Source organism: Chlorocebus sabaeus, chromosome 11 (genome assembly GCF_047675955.1).
Source record: "Chlorocebus sabaeus isolate Y175 chromosome 11, mChlSab1.0.hap1, whole genome shotgun sequence".
Lineage (NCBI taxonomy): Eukaryota > Metazoa > Chordata > Mammalia > Primates > Cercopithecidae > Chlorocebus > Chlorocebus sabaeus.
The window spans coordinates 78,280,762-78,307,928 of NC_132914.1; the positions used below are offsets into that span (position 1 = coordinate 78,280,762).

At 36.9% G+C, this 27,167-nt stretch overlaps 1 protein-coding gene across 1 annotated transcript in view; it reads left to right on the plus strand.

Moving 5' to 3' along the window:
• Window positions 1-278: 278 nt before the first annotated feature.
• The window catches only part of ACSS3 (acyl-CoA synthetase short chain family member 3), a 181,992-nt gene continuing 155,103 nt past the window's right edge, over window positions 279-27,167 (plus strand). Inside the window, exon 1 of the mRNA XM_008004125.3 lies at window positions 279-1,022. Coding sequence (XP_008002316.2) covers window positions 712-1,022 — 311 coding nt within the window. The 5' untranslated portion in view covers window positions 279-711. The remainder of the gene's footprint in view (window positions 1,023-27,167) is intronic.

Consider the following 27,167-nt stretch of genomic DNA (forward strand, 5'->3'; position numbering starts at 1 on the left):
CTGGTCAGCAGGTGAATCCGCATCCCAGTGGGATTACCTTCCCTGTGGCCTGTCAATCACCCCAAGAAGCACTTCCCAATTTGTCTGGCACAACCTCCTTCCACTCCTCCTACCCTCTCAGTGGTCAGGAAATCCCGGAGCAATCTCTGCCCTGGAGCCGCTTGTGTTTTCAGTAACCAGGGACTGAGCTGATTTTTAAAAATAAATAAATAAATAACAATCAGGAGCCTTGCCGCAACTCACCGGGTTGCTGGTTTCTTGCAGGTCAGAGGCGATGCCACCTCCACCAACGACCTTCCAAAGATTAAACCAGCCATGTACAACTTGATGGACTGAAAATTGAAAGAGTTGGGCCGTTGGCCTCCTCCTAAGAGTACTTGTGTGTTGAAATCGGGAGGACGTTCTGGAGTTTAAGCGCGATTTTTCCGGAGGTTGGAAGTTCGTGCAGAGGTTTGGATTTCGTGCAGCGGCGCAACTAACCTGTTGCAACTGCGCTGTGACACCCCTGTCCCGGGGCCCCCACTTTAGCCTGTTGCTTCTCCGGTCGCTCCAGGTCGGTTTTTCCCGGCGACTCTAGTGTGGTTTCCAAACTTCTGGGCTCCGGGCTCACTTCGGAATTTGCCCCCGCCTCCTATTCGCTTCCCTCAGGCCCCAGGAAGTTGCAAGAGTCCCATTTGTCGCACACTCGGGGACCGCGGGTGGCCGACGGAGATGAAACCCTCTTGGCTGCAATGTCGTAAAGTCACCGGCGCCGGGGGGCTCGGAGGGACCTTGCCCGGGTCCTCTCCGGCCCGGGGAGCCGGTGCGGCCCTCAGGGCTTTAGTGGCCCCGGGCCCGCGGGGCGGTCTTGGAGGTCGGGGCTGCAGGGCGCTGTCCTCCGGCAGTGGCAGCGAGTACAAGACCCACTTCACAGCCTCGGTGACTGATCCCGAGAGGTTCTGGGGTAAAGCTGCCGAGCAGATCAGCTGGTACAAGCCCTGGACCAAAACGCTGGAGAACAAACACTCGCCCTCTACCAGTTGGTGAGTGACTTCTGTGCCAACCCGATCCCCCATCCCTGGTAACTTTTTGGGCGCCAGGACCTCCCTGAGACCTGGAATCTGGCATTCTATCACGAAAGAAAATTGAAACTGGAGATGTGTTCAGACCCCTCAATTCGTGTTTCATTTCAATTTCATAGTCAGTTCTCTTGCCTTCTGCTCTTGAGAGACCTGTTACCTATTGTGAACCCAGTATCCCATAAACGGGGGATTTACCTCACTGGCAAGGCTCTGCTTGCCACTGGGAATATTAAGAGGACTAAAACAAGGTCCTGCCTCCAGGGACCGCACAGTCTAGTAGGGGAGCTACTATGTAAACAAAGCAAGTGGTGCAATAAACTAGGGAATTATAATTAAGTATCCTCACACTGTGGGGAGGGAGGGTTGAGAAAAGACTTCAATAAAGTCACACCCCAGAAGGGTTTGGAAGGATGGGTATGTCTTCTCAAAGTTGACAAGACCCTAATTATCAAAGTTCTAGAGGTGAACAACAGCTTGAAATGTGACTGAGACAGTGACTGCAAATGATTGTGGTGGCTGGAGAAGTGGGAGGGGAAGTGGTGAGTCTGCGGGCTAGGTTGGGAAGGGATTTATGTCCTGTGCTAAGTAGCTTGGACCAGATCCATAGGCCTGTTGTGTATATGAAGCTGCAGTATGGGGTACCCAGAAAGAATACAGACAGATATAGGCCAGGTGATGTTAGAAGTCATCGTATTTTGTAAAGTCTTCTACCTGGAGTTGGAATTATAAGAAGTTGTAAGCATTATTTTTTGTGTTACAACAAACAGAGACACATTGTAGAATAAATATCAAGCTTGCTCAGATACTGAGGGTGAGGCACAGTCAGTGATTATCTCAGAGTGTGGCTCCTTATGTGCCTGCCCGCTGGGGGTGTGATTGCTGTCATCTGCCAGCCATTAGAGAGGATGGCTCCTGTAAAAGTTTGAAAAACACTGCTCAGCAATGAGGTGAGGGGGATGACATAGTCAGGTTTGCAGTGGACGAATGGCTCTATGGTTAGAGCAAGAAATCTGGAATGGAATTGGCAAGAGCCTGTTCTGTGTCTCCACTATGCCCAGTCCTCTCATAAGTGTGTGGAGATGACATGGTGTCCCCTTTAGAATCTGAGCACCTTGCCCATTCCTATCAATTATTTTTTTCAATAGTATTTGATTGGTCCTCTTTTCTGTGCCAGACAGTGAACAAGGCACTGGGTGTTCAACAATGAGTAAAACCTAGTCCTTGATTTCTAGAAGTCATAAAGATTGAAAGCATGGACTCTGAGGCCAGACTACCTGGATTTGAGTTCAACTTCTCACAGTTACTGACTGTGTGTTCACAGTCAAGTGACTTAATCTCTGTTTCACTTTCCTGAAATGCAAATATGGAAATAAGTGGAGGCTTAACTTAGTAAGGGATGAAGACTATGTCTTTATACACTAGGCTCTATAAATGTTAGAGGAAGAATAGCTCTCTTTGTATTCTCAGACCATAATTATCTTAGGAGCAGGAAACTCTCCTAGTGTTTCTCAGATGAAAACACAGAGATTATTGCATCACTGTTTCTCAAAGTTCTATGTACAAATATCTATCATAAAACATGGTGCTATAAATGATTTTATGTGGCCATCTCCATTATAAAACTAATGTGCGTAGCATTCAGTTAAGAAAACACAGGTATATTCTAAATGAAAAAACAGTGAGGGCCGGACCTAAGACAGTGGCAATAGGAATGGAGGAGAAAGGACAGATTGTAGTGATCTGAGAGTGCAATCGGGGATCAGCAAAGGCCCAGGAGAGAGCCTTGGAAGTGAGTGTCAACGTACCCAGCAAGTAGAGCTTAAGACTGGGAGATTTCCTTTCCAATAACTTGCTTTCTCTTTGTAATATCTAGTTGCTTGTCCACATTTTCTAAAATTTGTATGTATAAGAGGTCTTCAATGAGAAATTTTGTGAAAGGGTCACTATATTTTTATAGATCAACATTTGATAACACTGTGTCTGAATTCTTTATCTTTTCAGTCTTGAACTCATGCCCAGAAAATCAAAGTGAAGAAGTGATAAAACTTTGACTCTATGTATTTCAGCGGTGCGATTCAATCTTACAAGAATTCTGGTTGGGCAGGCAGGGTTGGGAGGGAAGTAGACGTAGGAGACCAATCTTAAATTTCAGTTAGTCAGTAGTTTCAATTTAAATCTATGACTGCGTTGGATACCTCAGTGAAGATAGTCTTGATTGGTTAGCAATTTTCCACAAAGCCAAACTCAAGGGCAGACTGAATTTACTTTTGTTTTATTTTGTTTGGCTTTATATCCCCAAGATCTAAGGCAGAGCTGGCATATAAATTTTTAAAGTGAGAGTCAACTAACTGGATACATAGCTTTGATGATTTTTGTTGCTATAAAACAAAACACTTCTTTGGGAGGTGATAAGTGAGTTTAGGCACAATTTGGCGTGAAGGAGCTTTACTTACTTTCTTTGAAGCTGAGATCTGGAGAAGGGAGATATTGACAGCCAAGTACTTCAACAAAACAAGGCGAGATTGCTATAGCTAATTGTTCTGTCCTCTGTGGAGCTGGCATATGTGTAGTCACAGTCTCTGATGCCCTTTGGCTTCCCAGAGGCAAGAGAGATTCTTCATTATAAGCTTGTCTGTTTGTTGTTCATAAGAGTAAACTCCCCTCAGAACCCTCAGGCTTATCAAAAGTCTCAACACATAAATAGCACTGAATATTAGTTTTTCCAGTGACATAAGCTATGCAATATTTTATGCATGCAGTAATATAGACAGGGAGTAGAAATCTTTAAGGGTAATATATGGAAGGGAACTTCCATTGTAGTGAATGACTCTATGAAATGCATTTCCAGTCCTGTAATTTCTGAGACCTTCAAAAAACAAATTCAAATTACGGGTAGGTGCTTTAGGGATTTATACATAATTGCTTCTCCTCACAGTTTGGTGGTTACTCCATATTGTTAAAACCTGGCTCTTTGGGTAATAAAGTCTCTATTAGAGAGACTTCAGTGGAGAACTGCAATCATAGTAATTTCTTTAATCCTGGAACAACAAAGTGGATGTTTCTGGTTATTTTCTCCTGATAGACATCCTGCTGCCTATACTGAAATTGAAATCCAGCTGCCACTCTCTGAAGGATTAGTCAATTCACTTTTCTATTATGTATTGTGGTTGACTCTCTGGGCCATCAATTTATCTCTTTCTATGGAAGCATTGCAATCCAATTTTAGTTTACTTTTATTTAAACAACATTCAATGATAGGATTCTTGTATACCATTTGTTTAGAAATCAATATGTATTAACAGTGACTATAAACCAAAAAGGAAAAGACTAACTAAATGCAGATTATTAGAAAATAACTTAAGCTTGGCTAACATTTCTGTAGTCGAAATAGTGTGGGTTTCTCAACATGCAGGATCTCAATTCCTTAGTAGCTTAGATTAAGGTTGTTTAATCCTGCCAAGTCTTAAAGTGGCTTGTAAGAATTAAAGGACATTAATCATTCACCCACTGCATGTACAGTACAGAGAAAATGATGGAAGAGATAGTGAAGGAACTCACCACACAGCAGCATGAAAGACATGCATTAAATTATTACAAAAGAAATGAATTTTAAATTTTAGATGCAGGGGTACATGTGCATGTTTGCTATATGGACATGTTGTGTGATGTTAAGGTTTGGGCTTCCATTGAACTCATCACCCAGATAGTGAACACGGTACCTGGTAGGTTTTCGACCCTGGCCTCATCTCTCCCTCCCCACCTTTTGGAATCCCCAGTGTCTATTGTTCCCATCTTTATATCTGTATGTCTCCAGTGTTTAGCTCCCACTTAAAAGCAAGAACATGCGTATCTGGTTTTCAACATGATGAACACAATTTAGAATTGCAATTGATGCTAGGTAATACAATCTTTCTTAAGGGATATGATATTGTCTTCTTTAGAAGGATCATGAGATGGGTCTAGAGGAAATGATGTTTAAATTGAGATCAAAATGAGTAGGAGTTAGACACGTGAGAAGTGGGGAGGAACATTCCAGGGAAAGAAAATAGCATATGCAAAGGCCATGAGGTAGACATGTTTAGTAAGTTCCAGAAACTTAAAAAGGTTTAAGTGGTTGGGGCTTAAGAAATGACAGAAAATTATCTTGAGATGGAAAGAGAGAGCCATATTGTGAATGGTCTTTTGAGTTATGTTAAGGATTTTTAAATTTTTTCCTGGCACATAACACCTGTCACATAATACATGACCAAAATGTAAATTTCCTATTCTTCCTTCTTCACTGGGTCAATACAGGCTTGAGTTCAACTGCAGCTTTGCCGCTTACGCTGAGAAAGCTTCAATACCTTTATTTGCAAAATTAGAATCATGACAGTATCTATTTCTAAGGATTAAATTGGGTGAGGGAAGCTTGTAAAGTGCCTAGGACTGTCCCTGCCACATAAAACTAGATATGATTATCTTTGGAATATGAAAGAAATATTCCCATGAACTGATGTGGTCCAATAAGTTTTGAGGGGAACTGGTAGCATTTAGAATGAATCTTAAAGTAGGACTTAGGAGAAAAGTTATTTATGTGCAGAGAACAAGATGACAAAAACATTGAGGTAAGAAAAGCCAAGTGTCTTTAGAGGACAGTTATAGTAAACCAGTTGGCTTTTAGTGGCTTGTCTGAGTTGCTGCGACTTACTTTCAGAAAATAGTTTTGGCCTGCTTTTAGAAGGCTTGGAGTAGCAAGCTAAGGCATTGCATTTACTTCTTAGGCTGCAGGTCACAACATGCCTTAAAGCCCGCAGATAGGCTTTGTTTGACCTAGAAGTTTTGTTTGTTTAATTCGTTAGCATTTAAAAATTGGAATATTTTATCTAAAAAATCTAAATTTCTTGTAAAAAAATCAGCTTTTGGCATTTTATTTTATTTTTTTTTGAGACGGAGTCTCACTCTGTTACCCAGGCTGGAGGACAATGGCATGATCTCCGCTCACTGCAACATCTATCTCCCCGGTTCAACCGTTTCTTCTGCCTCAGCCTCCTGAGTAACTGGGATTACAGATGTGCACCACCACACCCAACTGATTTTTGTATTTTTTTTTTTTTGGTAGACATGGGGTTTCACCATGTTGGCCAGGCTAGTCTCGAACTTCTGCCCTTGTGATCCGCCCACCTCGGCCTCCCAAAGTGCTGGGGTTACAGGCATGAGCCACCATGTCTGGCCCTTAGTCTTCTCTTTAAAGAAGAAAAAATGGGTCGGGCACGGTGGCTCACGCCTGTAATCCCAGCACTTTGGGAGGCTGAGACAGGCAGATAACGAAGTCAAGAGATCCAGACCATCCTGGCCAACATGGTGAAACCCCGTCTCTACTAAAAATACAAAAATTAGCTGGGTGTGGTGGTGCATGCCGGTAATCCTAGCTACTTGGGAGGCTGAGGCAGGAGAATTGCTTGATACAGGGAGTCAGAGCTGAGATTGTGCCACTGCATTCCAGCCTGGTGACAGAGTGAGACTCTCTCTCAAAAAAACAAACAACAACAACAACAACAAACCAGAATATCTGTCAGCAATGGGTCAGTATTCCTGCACAGCAACTCTTCTGGAACTGAGCAGCTGCTGACCCTTTAAATGGTACATGTGCTTGTTTGTTATTCACTGCCCTCACCCCTATTGCATTATACTTTGCGTGTCCCAGCCATTAACTTTTCCATTGTGAGCATTTTTGTTTGCAGTGCCTAGTAGGGCAGTAATGATCCATGGAAATATTTTGTTAAGAAGGTGATAGGATGAAAGTATTATCAGAAGCCAAGTTTGACTTCAGATTTCAATATTTCTTGGTAGGTTGGGAAATGAGGGATATTGAGAAACACAGAGTAACGAGAACATAAAATAGTGTGACTAATGAACTAGGATAATAGCAGGAGGTATAGAAAGAGAGAAACGTCAGGAATAAAAATTAAATTACACATAGTGACTTTTTGGCAGCGGGATGCAGGGAAGTAAAGACATGGTAACTGTAAGAATCTCACTTAAGTGTCCAGATGAGGAACTGATGGGGCAATTAAAACTATGAGGCTGAAAACTGGGAGAGAGCTTGATGCAGAATTATAGATTTTAGTATAAATCTTAAAGAGGTGAGAGGTAGAAGCTTATGAAAGTTGAAGAGAAAGAGAGAAAGAAAGGGAAGAGAAGAGAAAAAGGACTGAACTTTGGGAAAAAGTGGGAGGAAAAAAAACTATGGAAATGGATGAGACATTCAAAGAAAGAGGAAAAGAAAGAGCAAGATATTCTAGTGTCATGCATTGTAAAGGAGAAAAAAGATAAAAATAGTGGTCAAGGACTCTAGAGATGCTTTGAGGCTACTGAGAATTGAAAAAAAAAATCTGCTGTGACTCAGAGATTCTTGATGACTTCAATAATATGATATCAATGATGAGATGAGGACCAAAGCCAGAATAGCGCATTACAGAGTGAACTGGTATAGGCAAAAACATTCCATGAGGATGTTCGACAGTGACAGGAAGATGAAACAGGATAATATATGGCGGTATGGTGGTATCTGGGTCAAGTAAAATACAGTTTCTTCCTCATTCCTTATTTCCTCTTCTCCCTTTAAGAAGAAATCTATGTTTAAATTCTGAAGTGAAGAAATTATGAAATAGGAATGAAAGGAATTTGCTTGTTTTGAAGCCTACTGCTCAACAGGACTCCTTGTTTTTGCAAGTTGAACTTTGTGTGGTTTCTTATGTTATTTTTTTGCTTTTGCTACTAGGAGCTACTGAAAGAAACAGGTTGCAAAATTCTCAAAATTGGTATAAAAAGTACTCAGTAGATCTGTTTGTTCTTTTTAAACACTAGAGTGATTCTAGTGAGCTAAATATCTCTACATTTGTTTGTGAGTCTGACAGGGAGGATAAGGAAGCAGTTGAAAAGGGAAAAGATAATTAGTATTTGTTGAGTCCTTTCTCTGAACTATCAGCTATACAATAGAGTCATGTATTTCCATTTATTGCTTCCCCAGATGCTGCAAAGTTAGTATTATCATGCCCTTTCTACATATGAGGGAACTGAAGCTCAAGGCCACACAGCTAGTTAGTAGTGGCTAGACCTGGGTTAGTAGTAATAGATCCAGTGGCTAAGCTCAGAATCTTTTCCTCCAAATATCGAGGCAACTGTTCCAGAAGTCAGATTGCCAAGTCTTGGCAAACCTGAAATATATTTTTGGCTACTAAATTGAAGGAGACCAAAGAGATGTGAATTAAATGCAAGAGGTAGTTTCTGAATATTTTCACTATAATTGATATTTTTGGGGACAAGTAAGAAGTCAGAATGGGATTTCAGGATTGGATGGTGGTAATGTGTCAATATTAGTTTCCTGAAGTTGATGGTTATAGTATGGATCTCTAGAAGAATGTCCTTATTTGTAACAATTACATATTAAATTATTCTAGGGTTCTTGTGTATCATGTCAGTAAAGGTTTCAAAGGGGGAAAAAAAGTGCTTAATGTTGTAACTGCAAATTTTCTGTGAGTTTGAGATTGCTTCAAAGGAAAATAAATGAAAATACAATGGGGATTTCATGTATCCAGAAAGCAATTTAATCCCCCTATTGAACTTCGGCTCTTTGGCAAACAAATGCTTAGCTACATTAAATTGTTTGGGAAATTCAGTATTTGTCAGATATTTTTAAAGTTACATTTAATGCTGGTTTGAAGGCGAAAGTGTTATATAAAGAGGAAGAATTTTCCTCCTTTTGACAAACTCTAAATTCAATGAATTTATTCATAGCATTGTACACAGTACGGGTATATTTAAAATTTAAAATCATCATTATTTTATAGATATAAAAATATTTTAAGAAGGTATCTGGTTGGCATGAAAAATTGCCTGTTAGAAATAAGGCCTCTCAAAATAACCTCATCAAGAAAGACCAGTTTTAAAAGATGGGCCTTATTTTATATTCTGAAGGTCAGTAGCTTGGTACTGTCCCATATCTAATTTTCTCAGCCTGTCATGCTGCTGAACCTTCAGGACAGAACAGAGTGAACTACAGGAATGCTGCAATTACATAAGCAAGGATGGATTGCCAGGCACATGGCGCAATCAATGAACAATGGAAATTCAATCGGCTGTGACTGATCAACTACCAGGTGTTGGGGGAAAATCCAAACTCTTATCACCTCCTGAAAGGTGGCTTACTTTTCTTTTGACATGCCACATATAGTATTAGTTGAAAGGGGGAAAAAATACAGTGGTTGAAGTTATTTGCTGCTGCTGCTTTTTTTTTTTGAGTTTTTTTTTTAAATTCTATTTTCATAAGCAACAAGCAGCAACTCTATGAGGGAGATCATTGCTTTCCATTGTGATGTGACATTTGTAAGAAAAATGTGTGGGAGGCTAATGAATCTTTGCAATTATATATATGAATGTAATAACCTCTCTAAATTACAGTTTCAAGTATATGTGAATGTGGAACTCAAATCCTTTATCTAAACTATGTGGATAGGGAACTTGTTACATTAAAGGTATTAATTATATTTGTTTTTGTCAGTGTTTAGCTGAATGAGGTAAGGAACAGTGCATAGAAAAGAGAGGTATTATTTTTATAATATCTTAGGAAAATTAAAGTTTGTGAATTTTGAGTTTGAAGGAGTCCAGTTGGAAATATGAGGATAATAAAAAACAGAAACTCTTTCAAATATTAAATTAGACAGGGATGGAGTTTAATTACGTGGCTTTAATAATTTAAAACATTAATTGCTTTAAGAGGGAGGAAAAGCAATTAAAGTCTGTAGGTCTTTGACTTATGACCTGACTATGGACAATAGGAATACCTTCGCTTAAGGTGTTCATGGTAGAATAATAACACTTGCCAAGTATAATCTTTCAAGATGTCATTCCTAAGTGGATGCAGCAGTTAAGTAAAATAAATTTGGTAAGATGGAGAAGAAGGAGAAGGAGAAGAAGAGCAGGAGGAAGAGGAAGAAGGAAAGAGGAAGAGAAGAAGGAGGAAGAAAAAGAATGCTCAATTTCTACTGTAGATCTGGCCAGTATAGATATCTGTAGAAAAATTTAGTAAGATTAAAAAAAAAATAGTTGCTAGGTATTATTGACCATTTGCTAAATAACTTTAATCTAATGAGAGCATGGGAGCTTAGAAAAGTCCACTTTTACACTAATCTCCCTTAGCTTTCTCTCCACACTGTTTTTCTTATTTTCATAGAATTCCATTGATTTTCAATTGAGAAGCAAATATTTTTCTATAATAAACCACAAATACCTAGACTGTGCCTTCCTCTAATTCTCCCTCCCAACTCTCCCTCCTGAAGTACAGATGAAGTTTGCCACTGTTATCAATGGAATTTGTTGGATATCCTAATTTTGGTGGTTAGAAGGAAAAAATGTTGAGAATCAGTTAGTAGAGAAAACTGATTTCTGGTAAAAAAAATCTTGCCTGTACTCTTTTAACAATATCTTGGTTCAAATAATTATAATACAGAAGAATTATAAAATACATACTGTGATGCGTATTACTATTTTTTGTGTCATTTCTTTTCTCATCTATTCTCCTCTGCTAGTATGTAGGAAGACTGGTCTTCCTCACATAGACGTGATTGATTATGTGATTAGCTTTGGCCACTGCAGTAAGAGGAGCAAGGCTTTTCACTGAGTTAATTGCCAGAGCTTCAATTCTTAGTTCTTTCTCATCTGCCATGGCCATTGTGGAAGTACATACATGTAGAATAGAAGCGGTTTGGATTGCTGAGCGAAAACGTATAGATGACAATGTTTTGGGGAGTCTACCTGAACCCACAATGGAGTGGTATGAGTGAGAAATAAACATTTATTTTTGCAAGTTACTGAAGTTTTGCAGTCGTTATCATATGGTATAATCCAGCCTGTCCTTACTGATTGAGGGGGAAATAATAACTTTATATGACTGTTGGGATAATTTAGTCAGCTAAAGTACATAAATATTATCAGGTATATCATAAAATAGCTAACCTTTTTATTATCTGTTATCATAAAACAGCCGTTATCATGAAAACAGCTAACAGCTAAGTTTTTATTGTCTCCATGGTATGAGCTAGATACAATACAAGTGCTTTACTTTATTTAATATTTATAACAACTCTGTGAGGTAAGGTCAATTGTTATTCTTGTTTAAAGGGTTTGGAAAGATAGTTTCTTAAGAAACTTGCCTAAACTTATAAAACTAGTAAATAGCAGAGCTAAGATTTCAACCCAGGCCGGCTGAATTTAGCATCTGTGCTCCTAAATATATTCTACTGCTTCTTAAAAATAGTCTCAATTGATTTTAGATTTTTTAAAATTTTTTAACTCTTCTACACTGAAACTGTTTAAAGTTTTTACTTTTCTTTTTAAATAGTGATATAAGAAGAGTTTTTAAAATTTGGGTCTACATCTCTAAAACATTCCAGATATGGAATAAAAAATAGCTGTTCTTTGAAAAAATAAACTTTTAATGTTTTATTGTGTATGACAGTCCTAAAGGTGGGAGGAAGGGAGCTTTAAATGACTTTACAGCTTCTTTAGAAATGTTTCCTGGATGGTAGAAAGCAATATTAATCTCTTCCTTAAAACTACTCTGTTGATTTTCTGGCTTAAGGAAAATCTATAATGACCACACTTTTCATTGCTTATACTATGCTTTAATGTTATTTTTGTAATAACATCATCATAAATAGCCAATTGATTTATCTAATTATGAACACTTGAAAATTTATTCCTCCAACCTCTCAATAAAAATATAGGATTTCATTATATGTAAGTTGTTGGTTTTATTTACTTTTAAATGCCTTGATGTGTACTATTTCTTTTTATTTTTCTTTCATTCTTTTTTATCTTGATCCTAATTCCCTTGTGCATTTTCAAGCAGAGGATATGCAGGTGGGCAAACCTTGATTAATGGCATATGTTAAGTGCAGAGATACATTTCTTGGAAATTGCATTGCAACTGGCTCCCTTAGTTTTAATAAGAATATCCTATTTTTTAGGAATCCAGTGCAAGGACAATGAGTTGCAGTGTCTCTCACCTGTGTTATTCCATAGACGTTGCCAAACTTTGGAAAACAAATGATCTAAAAATGTTAAATGCTTCCTTTGAGTGTTTATGGGATGAGTCAAAAATATGATAAGATATGTAGAGAGTCTGTAATAGAAAGAGAAGGAAACTAACGTGATTATTCTCTAGCTTGTTACTGAGTCATTCCTTTTAGTAACCTGTTGTATTATCGTCAATAATGATAATGGTGATAGTAATAACAAAACGATGACAATGGCAAAGGCTATAGTACTGCTGTTCTAATACTAATTATGAAGAATTTGATTTGTGTCGGGCCCTATGCTAATCACTATATATATATTATCTCTTTGAATCTTCCCAACAACTCTTATAATGAATTTTTATAACACTGTAAACAAATGCACAGGAAGATAAGTAGCTTATCCGAAGTCATACAGTGGTGGACTTAGTTTTTTCAACTCAGTTGGGTCACACTGTAGAGCCTAATTTCAGTATAGGTGGTAATTATGCTCTCTACCTTCTGTTTTGCATAGCAGAACCTAGACAGTGAAAAAGCATGACAGCAATGTAGCATTCTTAAAAATGTTAATCAGGGATTTAACTTCCCTTTGCTTTACTTGTTCTCTATGTTTCTGTATGTCTTCCACTATCCTCTTATCTTAGAGAAATGGAAGTCCTCACTGTTTTCCCAGAGCCAACTTGCACATGTCTTTTCAATTTCATCGCCTTTCAATGTCTCTAAGGATTGTATCTTAACATTTTTAGTGGTTCTTTCCTAAAAAGCACTTCAATCTTGTTTTCTTTTAAGCAAATTCGGCAAAAGTGCTCAATACTCATCGCCATTTTGTCACTTCACATGTATTGTGTAAGCTCACACTCTTGATACTTCTACCAGTAATTTGATACATCACCACTGGGTAATAGGAGAGCAGGGTTCAGGTGTAAATTACATTTGTGATCTTCACAGTAGAATGCACAGAGCCTCCTGTATATCAGTTGAACTGATATTAAAACTTTACCATACACAGATTTACCTTCTTAATCCATCTCCTAAATCTGAGTTTTTATATAAATTGCAGGTAGATACTACCTGAGTCATCTATCCAGTCAGAACCCCAAATAATCCACAAATCCTCTATCAAGGAACCAAAGAGTTTGAAGTTTTGTCATCTAAGCTTTAGGTCTAAGCTTTATTTTCAGGCAGTTGGCTGTTTAAAGTTTTTACTTTTCTTTTTAAATAGTGATATAAGAAGAGTTTTTAAAATTTGGGTCTACATCTCTAAAACATTCTAGATATGGAATAAAAAATAGCTGTTCTTTGAAAAAATAAACTTTTAATGTTTTATTGTGTTTGACAGTCCTAAAGGTGGGAGGACTCTCCTTAGCTCTCCTTAGCTCATTTGCCTCTCCTTAGCTCATTCATTGATCTTTAAGCTGTAGTAGAGGATATTTTATAATCCACGGGTTTCCATTTATCAAGACAAATAGGGAAAGTAGGGAAATACTTCACCTATGTTGGGGATTGGTTCCAGACCACCACCCACTCCCTGCAGATACCACGATCTGCAGATGCTCAAATCTCTTATATAAAATAGTGTAATATTTGCATATAACCTACGCACATGCTCCTATATACTTTAAAGCATCTTTAGATTACTTGTAATACCTAAAACAATGTAAGTGCTATGTAAATAACTGGTGTACTGCATTTTTAAAATTTGTATTTTTTAATTATTATATTGTTATTTAAAATTAATTTTTCCCAAATATTTTTGATTCACGGTTGGTTGAATCTGTGCATGTGGAACCTGTGGATATGGAGGGCTGACTCTACCTATATGAGAATGAACTGGAAAGGTTGCCTCTTAGGCACGTATGAGATTCCAAGGATTTCAGATTAAGAATTGGGTTGATATTATGTTATCAGATTGTCATCTTTTAGTAAATACGTTAAGAAAACTAAAGTCACAGAATGAAAAAGTGATAGCAATCATATAAAAATTTTCAAATTAGAATGCATTTATGTTATTATCATAAATTACGACAAAATTTTAATATATTAGGGTAAAAGCCTATCTTGATCTGTTAAAAGCTTGAATTTTAGAAAAATACAAAATGATTTTATTATTTTTATTATTATTTAAAAATATTGGGTCTTGACTTCTCAAGATCTACATATGTCTAGCATAAGCATCTTTTTACTTCGCTCAAATATTTCAAGAGCTGTCTGAAAATGTAATTTGTAATTACAGGCTTAGTAGACCTAATTTGATGAAATTTTCTCTTACCTTGGTTTACTTAATTTATAAAAATATTAATTTTCAAATTCATCTTTATAAAAAATCCTTTAATAAGGAGGATTTTTAAAAAATTAACTAGTTATTTCAAAGACAATATTTAATGGAAATAGTATAATACTACTCTTAGATCAAAATCTTTTAAATTTTAAAAGATGATTTTACTTTGAGTGTGTATTCCTGTGTATGTGTGTGTTTCTGTGTGTTAAAGTGTTACAGGATACAAAACATATTGGTGCATAATGACAGCGTCATCTCTTACCATAGTTATTTAACTTCTTAAAAGCATGAGTTCTTAAGAATTTAAGGAAAGTTAAGTAACTTGCTAATGCTCACTTGCCATGCAGAGACAACAGATCTAGGATGAGAAAACAGATTTACTATGCTTGAGAGTGTATCAGCTTCTCGTTGTGTCATGTTTCCTCCCCAATTAATCCTATTTTATCCTCATAATACCAGTGTTACAGATTTAAGAACCAGCCGTGTATACATACACATATACATACACACATATGTTTGTTAGCCTTTTATATTTATAAAAGTAGGTTTTATTTTGTTTTTAGCTCTGGAGTTTATTCATTTGTTAATGCATTTGTTTCTTCTTTATTTTGTTCATTCATCCAATATTTATTGAATGACCTCTCTGGACCAGGCACTATTCCAGGAGCTAGATGAGATTACAGATAGAGTTTTAACTCTGAAAAACAATGCTATACATCAAGCGAGGAAAAAGGGCATTTTGCTTACAGTAAAATAGCATTCATTTTCCTGTTCAATAAAAGAAGAGTAATAACAAGTGCTATGGATTATCTAGTTATTATTTTCTGAAAATAAGAGTAATAAAATTCATTTTATTTTACAAACAGTTCTACTCTGAATTGCCTTTGATTGTTGAGGTGTGAAAAACTAGAGCACATAGTGTTCCATTTTGGTGAACAGTGGCCATTTTCTAACTAATGAATCCTTTAATAGATTAAAAAAACACAACTAATTTTAATTTTATCCCTTTTTGCGGCCTCTCATTTTTTGTTAGAGGTGATAACCAGTAGGAAGGCAAGGGAAAGACAAATCAGAAAAGTGAGAATAAAGGGAGATAATGGGTTTCCTTAGCACCAGCTGGATAATGAACTCTTAGATAAATGAGCAGGCTGCACTGTATTCAAGTTTCAAATTATCAAAATGTTAATGGAAAGCGTTTCATCTAGGAATGTGGTTACAGATAGTGGGGTAATTGAGAAAGATAAAATAAAGATGTACTTTGTAACATGGTTCTCAGATTATTTTGAGGATTAGGCTAGAAAAAAAGGATAAAAATTTTATGTTTTACTTAGCATTAAAGTTATGTCCAATGGTGTCTAGTTAGTGTAGCTGGATTTATCTTTGTGGCTATGTCTATGTTATGTTTGTGTCTGTGTGTTTAAGATTTTGTTTTGGGTGCAAGGTATAGGTTGATGCTAGATGGAGATGTAGTGTGATTTAATTATCAAGGGAGAGGTTTTATAAATGCAAGGCCTAGGATTGAGACTTACATTTAAATTACTTTCATTGGCATTTATTTATTCAGAAATAATTCTGAGTCAGATGTGGTGGCTCACGGCTGTAATCCCAGCACTTTGTGAGAACGAGGTAAGCGGATCATTTGAGGTCAGGAGTTCGAAACCGTACTGACCAACATGGTGAAACCCCATCTCTACTCCAAAAAAGTTAGCCAGGCATGGTGGCTCATGCCTGTTGTCTCGGCTACTCAGGAGGCTGAGGCAGGAGAATCGCTTGAACCTTGGAGGTAGAGATTGCAGTGAGCTGAGATCGCACTGCTGCACACTCCAGCCTGGATGACAGAGCGACATGCTGTCCCCACCGCCACCAAAAAAAAAAAAAAAAGAATTCTGATTAAAATGTAGGTTTATGACTTTTTTCCCACTGTAAAAATAGGAATTACTTTAAATTTTAATTAGGTAAATATAGGAAAGTCAAATATCTTGATATATTAGGCATAGTTCCCTTCAGTGTTTTATTTTTTTTTTTTTTTGGAATAATTATAGGCTTACAAGAAGTTGCAAAAATAATGCAAAGAGTTCATTTGTATCCATAACCCAGCTTCCCCCAGTAATAACATCTTACATAACTATAGTACATTATTAAAATCATTGGCATAATGCAATGAACTAAGCTATAGGTCTTATTCAGATTCACCAGTTTTTGCATTTATGTATTTATATTTTATGTGTAGGTGTCATGCCTTTAAAAAATCAAGAATCTATGTCTGTCAATCTGTTTGACCCCCTGGATCTCTATTTCTGTTCTTATAGAGAAATGGAATTGTACTATCCATCCATATTATTTGGCAGCTTATTTTTTTCCCTTGTAAGAAGTGTTTTTTTTCCATTTTTCTAATTCATTATTTTTAATGTACACAGAATATTTAACATATTGGGTGAATATATAAGTATTTCTTAATCTTTTCATATTGGCATTTAGATGCTTTGTCTTTATTTGCTATTGTAAATAGGCAGATAGACTTGCATCTTTGGGCTTGGCATTCCAAGGATATTTTTTTCCTCTCTCTCTCTCTCTCTCTCTCTCTCTCTCTCTCTGTGTGTGTGTGTGTGTGTGTATGTGTGTGTGTGTCTGTGTGTGTCTGTGTGTGTGTGTTTCTCTTTCCTTCCTTCTGGTGAATTCTTAGCAGATTTCAATGTATGTTATCCAGCCATTCTCCAAAGGAAAAAATAAATAAATATTGTAAGTTCCCACCATCTTTTTCCTTATGAAATATTTGAAGAATAAAGATAATAAGTTAGAGGACACTCAACACTGAATTTTGTGAAATCTTAGTATTTTGTCACATTTGCTTCAGAGCTTTTTATCATAAGCAGTAAAACATTACAGACACAATGATGCTCCCTGTGTATCTCTCCCAATTATATGGTATTTACAGAAACAATCTTAGAATAATTTGTAAGTCTCGATGGAAAGGAAAAGTGCTTTTTGGATATTCTAAAATGATTGATTGTATTCCCTCTCTTTAATAAGAGCTAGTATTCAACATCTCCCCATGGACATGAGCTAAGTGTTGAGCAGAATGAGTTAATGAATATGCTCTCTGCCTTCTAGGAGCCTCCACTGTAGAGGAGCATTTCATCAGAACATTGCAGCATGTCATTTTGCGTGAGTTATAAGCTGAAAGAGAAAGAAATGAATAGTTAAGATAAAGATGTAATATGAAAAAATGAAAAAATGTATGGTCCTAAAGTCCTCAGGTTTAGAGAACATTAATGTCAATCCTTGTCTATTTCTCTCCTCTCTTCCTCCCATTTCTCCTTAAAAAGAGCAGCGTTAACACCACGTCAGCTAGTTGGGGTCCTCCTCCCCTGCATGGTGCTGCTGCTGCCCTTTCTCTTTCTTCTCCTTCTCCTCATTTCCTTCTTTGTTCATCATTTCATTATTGTTATCATCAGGAATACAGGCTTCTGTTTTTTTCCAACAAGTACTAGCTGTCATTAGGGAGAGCTCCATTCCACTCCCTCTTGGTTCTCTGGATAATTCTGAGGTTTCTTTAAAGTTACCTACTTGTGACCCTGGGGACATCCTGGATTGTGGGTCTGGTTTCTAGGAACCTGCTCTTGTTTGGAGTTTTGTTCTTTACAAGTTCATCATGACATTTCAGAATTGGTTGATTGGGGATCACTGTTCCTAAGAGAGTCCCTAAGTGTTAATCATGAAAAGAACTGACTGATGAAGCGTGCTTTCCTTTAAAAACTGTACTTTTAAGTTTATGTTATTAGCACTGTATTTGAACTTAATATACTTATGCTTTGAAACCTAAATGTTTTTATCTTTTACTTTGACCCTTACTATTAATCTAATTATCATTTTACATTTTCCACCTTTTTAGATTAAACCAAATCCTATGTCCTTTCACTTATTGTTTTTTCCTGCATTTTCCTGTAGAATACAAATAAACAAGATAAAAGGTATCCTTAACTTCTTTAGATTTACTGTCAGGCATGACTCACAACCAGAGAATCTTTAAGATCATTCATTTATGACTTTTCTCTTCATTGACAGTGGATTCAGTTCAGATAACAGGCATTGATTTCCTGAAAGCTTTTCTTTCTATTCTTTTTCCTGTGGGCTGCATTTCGCACCATTGGCAATTCACCTAGTTTTAATCCGAGGTGATCTGGCAGGGCTAAAGATGCCTGCATTGTCCTTTCATGTCGAGATGGGACAGTCTGGCTAGAGATGGTGTGATGGGGCCAGATTCTGAGTATACATACTCATGTTGAAAGGATCAGTGGGACTAAGGAATGCCTCTGTCTTTGCATCGGGTTTCTCTGCTAAAATAATTATCTGTGCTATGGAGAGATGTGCTTTCCAAGTACTTTTACAAAAACAATATCCCTAGCGGTAAATTAACATACAGCTATTATTCCGTTCCAAGTAAGCAATTACCCAATTTGGAGAGTTTCCTGGAACAGTCAGTTGATACTTCCCAAGGCCAAGTATCTGTAATTTAGATAGGATATCACTGTGTGAAGAAAGCAAAATGTTGCCCTCTTAAAAATACTTAAAGCCTGCTCTGTTTCTGTGCAACAGTAGTCTTTTGAGTTAGTCATTGTTTTTGCTGAGCACTGACTATTTACCTTATAAGACTCTTTTTATTATTTGTCAGAAGCGAATGTGTTAACAGAGAATTTGTAAGGAGAATGTGTCAAGAGAGTATATTACATTTCACATTTATTCACTTACAAGCTTTTATTTTAAAATAATCATTGAGCATTTGTTGTGTGCCATTAATGAACTAGCACATGGTCCCTGCCTACAGAAAGCAGAGAGTCTGGGAGGACACAAAATTACACAAAAAAGAACCCGGATACTTAAAAGCCGACATGCACGCATACCATTTTCTTTTTCTTCTGTGTTATTATTATACTTTAAGTTCTGGGATACATGCACAGAATGTGCAGGCTTGTTACATAGCTATACTTGTGCCATGGTGGTTTGCTGCACCCATCAACCAGTCATCTACATTAGGTATTTCTCCTAATGCTCTTCCTCCCCTTGTCCCTCACCCCCTGACAGGCCCCAGTGTGTGATGTTCCCCTCCCTGTGCCCATATATCCTCATTGTTCAACTCTCGCTTTTGAGTGAGAACATGCAGTGTTGGGTTTTCTGTTCCTCTATTAGCTGCTGAGAATGATGGTTTCCATCTTTATCCATGTCCCTGAAAAGGACATGAACTGATCCTATTTTATGGCTGCATAGTATTCCAGGGTGTGTATGTGCCACATTTTCTTTATCCAGTCCATCACTGATGGACATTTGGGTTGGTTCCAAGTCTTTGCTATTGTGAAAAGTGCTGCAGTAAACATATGTGTGTATGTGTCTTTATAGTAGAAATTTAAAGTTGTTTAATTTAATTAAACTTTAAAAATCAGTTTCTCAGTTGCATTAGCCAAATGTGGCTATTGAGCACTTGCATGATTGCTACTGTGGTGGAGGAACTAAATTTTAAATTTTATTGTGTTTTATTTAATTTAAATTTAAATTTACTTAGACACATGTGGCTAGTCATTACCCTACTGAGCAGCAGAGACACAGAACATTTCCATTGTCACAGAAATTACTAGACAGGGCTGCTCTAGAGAAGGGAGTGGGAAAGCTTTTCTTTTAAGGACCAGATTGAATATATGTGGCTTTGCAGGCCAGACTAGTTCCATTGCAACCTCTCAGTTCTGCTGTTGTAGACCAAGAACAGCCACAGAGAATACACACAATCAGTTGTGTGTTCCAATAACGTTTTCTTTGCACAAACACATAGTGGACCAGTTTGGCATGTGAGTTGGAGTTTGCTGACCCCAGCCGTAAAACTTTGGTTTCTTTGATTTTCTTTGCTCTTTTCCTGTTTGCCTCTAAAATTTCCCTTTACAGTATTCCACATTTCTCAAACACCTCCCTGCTTCCATCTTTGTTATCGCAACACACTTCATTGTTTCAAAACACTATAAGTGATCACCTTCCCCTGGTGTCCTGCTCCTGCCCATTCTACCTGTGGCCGTACAGCTATGCCTTCTTAACTCACCTTAGCCAGTCTGCTCATCTGCTAATGTGTGTGATAGTAGAAATTGTCTGATGGGGTTATTGAAAGGAGCCAATAAAATGTGTATAAAATTATGATCATGGAAGGCATGGAACACTCTCACAGTGATACATTAACACAGAATAGTTGAGCCTCAGAGCCTGACTAACACCTAATACCAGTGTGTCACTCATTGTGTGTGGACCTCAGGTGGGAAACTTGTCTCTACCTCAATTTCCTCATATGTAAAAGAGGATTATTGGATGTCAGAGGTCCTTGAATAACCGCATTTTTTTCAACTTTGTTTTCTTGTAACATTGATGTGGAAAAAAAAAAAAAGACCAATTATTGGGCAGGGCCACTGTCTGTGTGTGCTGTTTGCATGTTCTCCCCGTGTATGAGTGGGATTATTCTGGGTACTCTGGTTTCCTCCCACATCCTAAAGATGTGCACATAAGGTGAATTGGTATATCTAAATGGTCCCAGTATGAGTGAGAGAGAGAGAGAGTGTGTGTGTATGTGTGTGTGTGAGTGTGTGTGTGTGTGCGCCCTGAGATAGGATGGTGTCCTGTCTGGGGCTGGTTCCTGCCCTGTGCCCTGAGTTGCTGAGACAGGCTCCGGCCACCCACAACGCTGAGCTGAATAATTCGGTAAATAATGCTCTTAGTTGTTCTTATTTATCTTTCTTAAATGTATGGATAGCTCACATTTATTTCAGTGTTTAATATTAGAAGTGTTTTGGATCCTTATTTAGACATTTGATGATGTTTTTGTGACCAGAAAGACGCCCTAGGAACTTAACACTTGTTTATAACAATTAGCCTATGGTGAAATTAGTTTCCTTATGTATCGTTTTGCTTAAAGTCTCCGTTTCCTAAAAGCTATTGATGATGTTAAATGAAGACCTACTGTATTTACCTCACAGAGTTCTTATGAAGATTGAGTTAATTTGTGTTAAATGCTCATAGCATTGTCTTGATACAGTTCTTTAAAAAATTTTCCCCTGATATTTATAGATGAAAAAAGAAAGGCGTAGACATGTTAATTTGTCTGCAGTCATATAAATAACTAGCAAATGATACGGCTAAGATTCGAACTCTAGTCTGTTGGCCTCAAAGGTCAGGCCTTAACACTCTACTACATTCCTTTTCACACCCATCAGCTCCTTACTACATTCCCTAGTTTAGAATTAATCTCTTTCTAATTCTGTGCTTTCGTCATGCTTACTTTGTACCTCTGTCAGGAAATTTGCCACATTTTGCTTCTTATCATAGTTATTGCAAACCAGTCTTCCTTTTGAGAGTAGAGAACATGTTCCCAGTTACAATTTTTCCCCTTCCTTCACAGTCTCTGGTCTAATTAACAGAACATTATTATGAAATTTATTCAATATAAACACTTTTGAATAGAAAAATTATTATAGTTAATATTTGGGACTCTAATCTGTTGTAGTCTTCTTATGAGATAATGAATTATTTTTTATAAAGATTATATATTCACCTTTTTTAGTATATAGATAATCAAATGTAGCCTTCATCTTTGAATTGTTTCCAATATGTTGACTTTGGTTGATTTAACTTTAGAAAAAGAGCCTGAAGTGCTTTTGTTTTATTGTTTGTTTATTTATAAATTGTGATAAAGACCCATGTATATAGGAGGTCATCAAGGAAATAAATTGTAATGTTATTCTAAGAAGGAAGCTTATAACAGAAAGTAAATATAAACCTGAACTTTTCAGTAATTTAATAATAAATATATGCAAAGTGTAGAAATCAGTGACTGAGAGCACAGATAAAGTTGCAACATTATGACTACTAAATATGGTTGTGTTGGAGGAAGATTTCAACAGTTATTTCATACAAAGTGCAATATGGCACTTTTTGAGAATTTCATATTATAGGCCACACTGCTAAAAATATATTAAGCTTTGTTCTTGGAATGGGAGAGGATAGTGGAATTGAAAGAAACATCTTAGATTTTACTAATTTAACTTTCTGTAGCTCAGTAACCAAATTTGTAGATTAGAAGCTATCAGTTACTCCCTGAGAAAAGGCTATCATTCCCTCTGAAAGAAGACTTTTTTTCAGTATCAATCTTATTCCCTTTTATAATATTTGAATAGTAAATACATATTTAAATTAAAACATTTTAGCTCTCAGAAAAGGGAAAGATGGAAATTGGCAGTGATGAAAAAATTGATGGGAAGAGAAGAATCATGTGAACATTTGCTACAAGCCACTTCTGGCACCCAGAGATCAAGACTGTGGAGGACAGGCTCCCTGACTCTTAAAACCCCTTCGGACACCCACATACATTCACTGACTTAGCTCCATGTGTGAACCAAATACATTCCTCAGTCTCACGTATTTGATAAACAAGGCCACAGTCAAACATAGAATGGGCGAAATTTATATTTGAAAAGTCAGAGAAGACTCAGGGTAGGCTAAGGTGAAGAAGAGATCAAATCAGATTCAAGCAAGATTCTCTCAAAGGGCTGAGTCCAGGCTTTTATGCTGGATGTGAGTTAGCAGGCATTAATGTGCAAAGGGCAAGGACAAATACAAAAGTACCTTTTTTTTTTTTTTTTTTGAGATGGGGTCTCGCTGTGTTGCCCAGACTGGAGTGCAGTGGCTATTCACAGGTGTGGTTATTATAGGGGAAAATAGAAAATTATGTAAAATAAGAAGTCCAGAAGGAATTTTAGAAGCTATCTTCTTTACAGATGGCTTTGGGGAGGCCCTCAATCCTGTCTCTGAGAGCTCACATGATGCAGGTGCATCTTTGACTTCTTTACCAGGACATCTAACATTTCTGTAGTGACTATTTATTTACAGGAGCTGAGATTCTTCCCATTTCATTTGCCCTGGAATGTATCCCTCTGCCTCTTAAATTATGAAATATGACAATTTCAAAGTTTATTTGAATTTGCTGAAACTGATAGATCTTAAGAATTTTATATCAGTCAGAATAACCTAGGATATGCTGCAGAAATAAACAACACCCAAATCTTCCTAGTACATCATAGCCCAGATATTTCTCGCTCATCCGACAAATTGATCTTGGGTTATTAGGAAGATTTGCCCCAGGCCATCCATCCTCACTCACAGATATAGGCTGACAGTACAGTCAACATGTGGGATGTCATTGGCCTTTGAGGCAGGGAGGCAGGGAGGAGGATGTGTAGTAAGTACCCACTGGCTTTTGGAGACTACTTTGCTTGCATTCCTTCTCGTGTTAGTCCCTGGGCTACAGAAAGCGACATGGCCATGCCTCATTTCAACTGGGTATGAAAGTGCAATCTTACAAACGCCTAGAAGGAAGGCAACCAAAATCATGGTGGACAGCAGGAATGATGATTGATAGCATCTTTCTCTTTGTGATCTGAAGGTTCTGTGTAGCCATTTATTATTGACTTTTCAGCTGTTTGAGGTTGATTTTGTTGAAAAAATAAAAGGCAGAAGCAAAATTTTTATGGCCCAGGTTTTAGTTTCATAAAACTGAGTTTAGATGTTGTTATAAGTGGAAGAAATTCTTCTTTTTACCAGAAGAAAAATTTAAACTTATATTTTTACTTAAATATTTTTACTTGATCATAATTATGCTGACTATTAAGTTGATGAGTCAGTTAAACCAAAAACTAAGCAAGGTAGACCATTAAAATTTGTATTTTTATTTAAAAATATTTAAATCACCCATTCAGTATGTACATACATGCTCAAATAACTCAGAAGTTTTATTACATAAAAATATAGACTATCCCCTTTCTATCACTGCCTTCCAATTTTTCTCTTACCTGGAGTTTACCACTATTATTTTCTTAAGCATGTTTCCATACTGCTTGTGCACTTATATAATACAAAACATAGATAAACACATAGACAATTTGCTCTGGCTGTGTAAAAAACTAATTTCGGACATTGTTTCATATTGATATATGTATATATCACATATACATTGCATTCCTTTTAATGATGCACAATATGTATTTAAAATGTTAATAGATACTGATTTTGAGCCCTCCTAAGTTGCTGAACAAATTTATTTGCTCACCAATACTATACAAGAACGCTGTTTTCTCTTCACTCTCACTATAACTATGTATGATGTTTTTATATCAATCCGGAGGGGCAAATGACATCTTATAATTTTAATGTTAATTTTCTTGACTGTTAATAAAGTTGAGCATCTTTTTTTTTACATTTACTGGTCATTTTTATTTTGTTTTCATCAGTGGATATCATGCTGAAATTGTTTCCCTATTGGATTTGTAAGTTTCTTCTTACTAATTGTACAAACACTTTAAATATTGCAAATATGTCTTTCCCTTGTTAAATATGTCGAAATTATGCTCTCCCTATACCCTGGCTTTATGTTCTCTTCTATTTTATGCACACACACACACACACAAATACTCTTGCATATATATACACACATGTGCTCAACTGAGTGTCAATATATAGGTAGTTGAGTGAAGTACATTTCAGAATCTGAATAAAGATCCTTTTTCACTTGTCAGTTAATGGAGGTTTTGGTTACTAAAATCCTTCTTCCTATGATTGTTTGAGGAAGAAGAGGCAATGAGAGAGGATTTCTAGACTTTCCAGAAGTCATATAGAGCCTTGTTCGTGTTCCACAAGTCTTAAATCCTGTACAGGATCCTCTATGAAGAAACTCCTCCCAGCTCAGAAAGTTACACTCTAGGCCCAGAAAAGTTTCTGTGACGTCTGTGCATGTGCATGGGCGCAGGTGAGGGTGTGAGGAACATATGTGGGGGAGGATATGTGTGGCTTAATACTAGTAACCAAATAAACCAAAATTGAAACTGTTTCACTTTTCAAATTGGAGAAGATTGGCTGTGTACGGTGGCTCATGTCTGTAATACCACAACTTTGGGAGGCCGAGGCGGGCAGATCACCAGGTCAAGAGATCGAGACCATACTCGCCAACATGGTGAAACCCCATTTCTACTAAAACTGCAAAAAAAATAAAAATAAAAATAAATAAATAAAAAGCTGGGTTTGGTGGTGCACACCTGTAGTCCCAGAAGGCTGAGGCAGGAGAATTGCTTGAACCTGGGAGGCGGAGGTTGCAGTGAGCCGAGATCATGCCACTGCATTCCAGCCTGGCAACAGAGCAAGACTGTATCTCACAAACAAAACAAAACAAAACAAAAACAAACAAAAAAAACTGGAGAAGATTGAGAGTCATCTGCATTGAGAGGAGTTAGATGCTCATGTTAGATTCAGGGAGTACTGATGATAATATAGATTAATTCAGTATTTCCAGAAAGCAATTTGATTTTTCAGTTTTAATGTGCATGTGTTTGATTGTAGGAAGCTAACCTGCTAATGTAATTAGAAAGCAGTGTGACCAATATTTGTCTGCAAGAAACATCATCCTAGGATCATTTAAAATATTGACAATGTTGTGAAAGGCAATTAGTAACAACACAGGATTAATTTTATTATTGAACAGCCATTCATTGAATGGAATATTATGCCATAATTACCATAATTTTTTAGAATTCCTCAGGCCCTTGGGAAAAACTTGTATTGCTATCCTCAATACAGAGGCAAATGATTAAACTATATAATAAGTATGTTTGTATATAGAAAGAGTAGAAAATACTTTAAAGTATATTTTTTAGTATTTTTACAGTGAGCATTAGTTACTGTTATAATCTGGGGAGACAAACCATTTAAAACCTGTCCACGTATTTAGAAGGAACAGTGAAGAGTCAGCACATAAAAGGCATTCAATTGACCTTTACTGAAATGATTTGATTTAAAATAAAACAAGAAACTTGTCATAGTAGAATAATCAAATCTTTGAGCTAGGAGGCTTCTCGCAGGTCACTTGGTCTAGTCAGCCACAGTAAACCAGTCTCTAAGCTTAGCCAATTTATATTGGTAGATTCATTACCTGTAACTGCCTCTGGACCATGCTGATTTTCTGTCTCCTGCAGCAGTTCTGCATAATATTGCCTGCAGAGCCTACCCTCATTTGGATCTTAATATTGCCTCCTCCAAAAGGTACTCTTACTTTAAAAAAAAAATTGTCTAAAGCTAGTTTTAAAAAAGAAAATCCTAGGGTGTTAATATTTTCAATATTAAACTACTCTAAAGTTGCCAACAATTGAAAAAAATTCCAAGTTCAAGTTTTTTGAGTATTGTTTATAGAAGTAGTGTTGTGTATTTAAGGGTTTTCTTCTGTAATCAGACTGCTGTGAGCAAGTTGCTGTCATGAGTTTCCTTGTATGTAAAATGGGATTAATAATAATACCTGCTTCATAGGGAAAGGTTTTTTAAAATTAAATTTGTTAACATATATGACTTGAAGTCTTGGACTAGAGTAAAAGATTGATATATGTTATTTAGAGACTTCTGTTTTGAAGACAAGACAGAGAAAATATACTTCCTCCTAAATACAATAAAAAACCTAGGACATTGTATACCAAACACACATAAGAAGACTCTGAAAGGTAGAGAGAAGGTCAACCAGCTAGGAAATTTAGCGATGTGAGCAATGGCATGGCAATGAGTTCCCTGGGTTCTTTTTTTCTTTCTTTTTGTAACCCACACTGGGTTTTTAAGAAGCTGGCAACCCAGAAGCACCAATAGGAACAGATTTTAAAAAGCCCCAATAAAAACTTTCTCTCCCTGGTTACAGAACCAAGAAAGAGACAGCATAGCAAG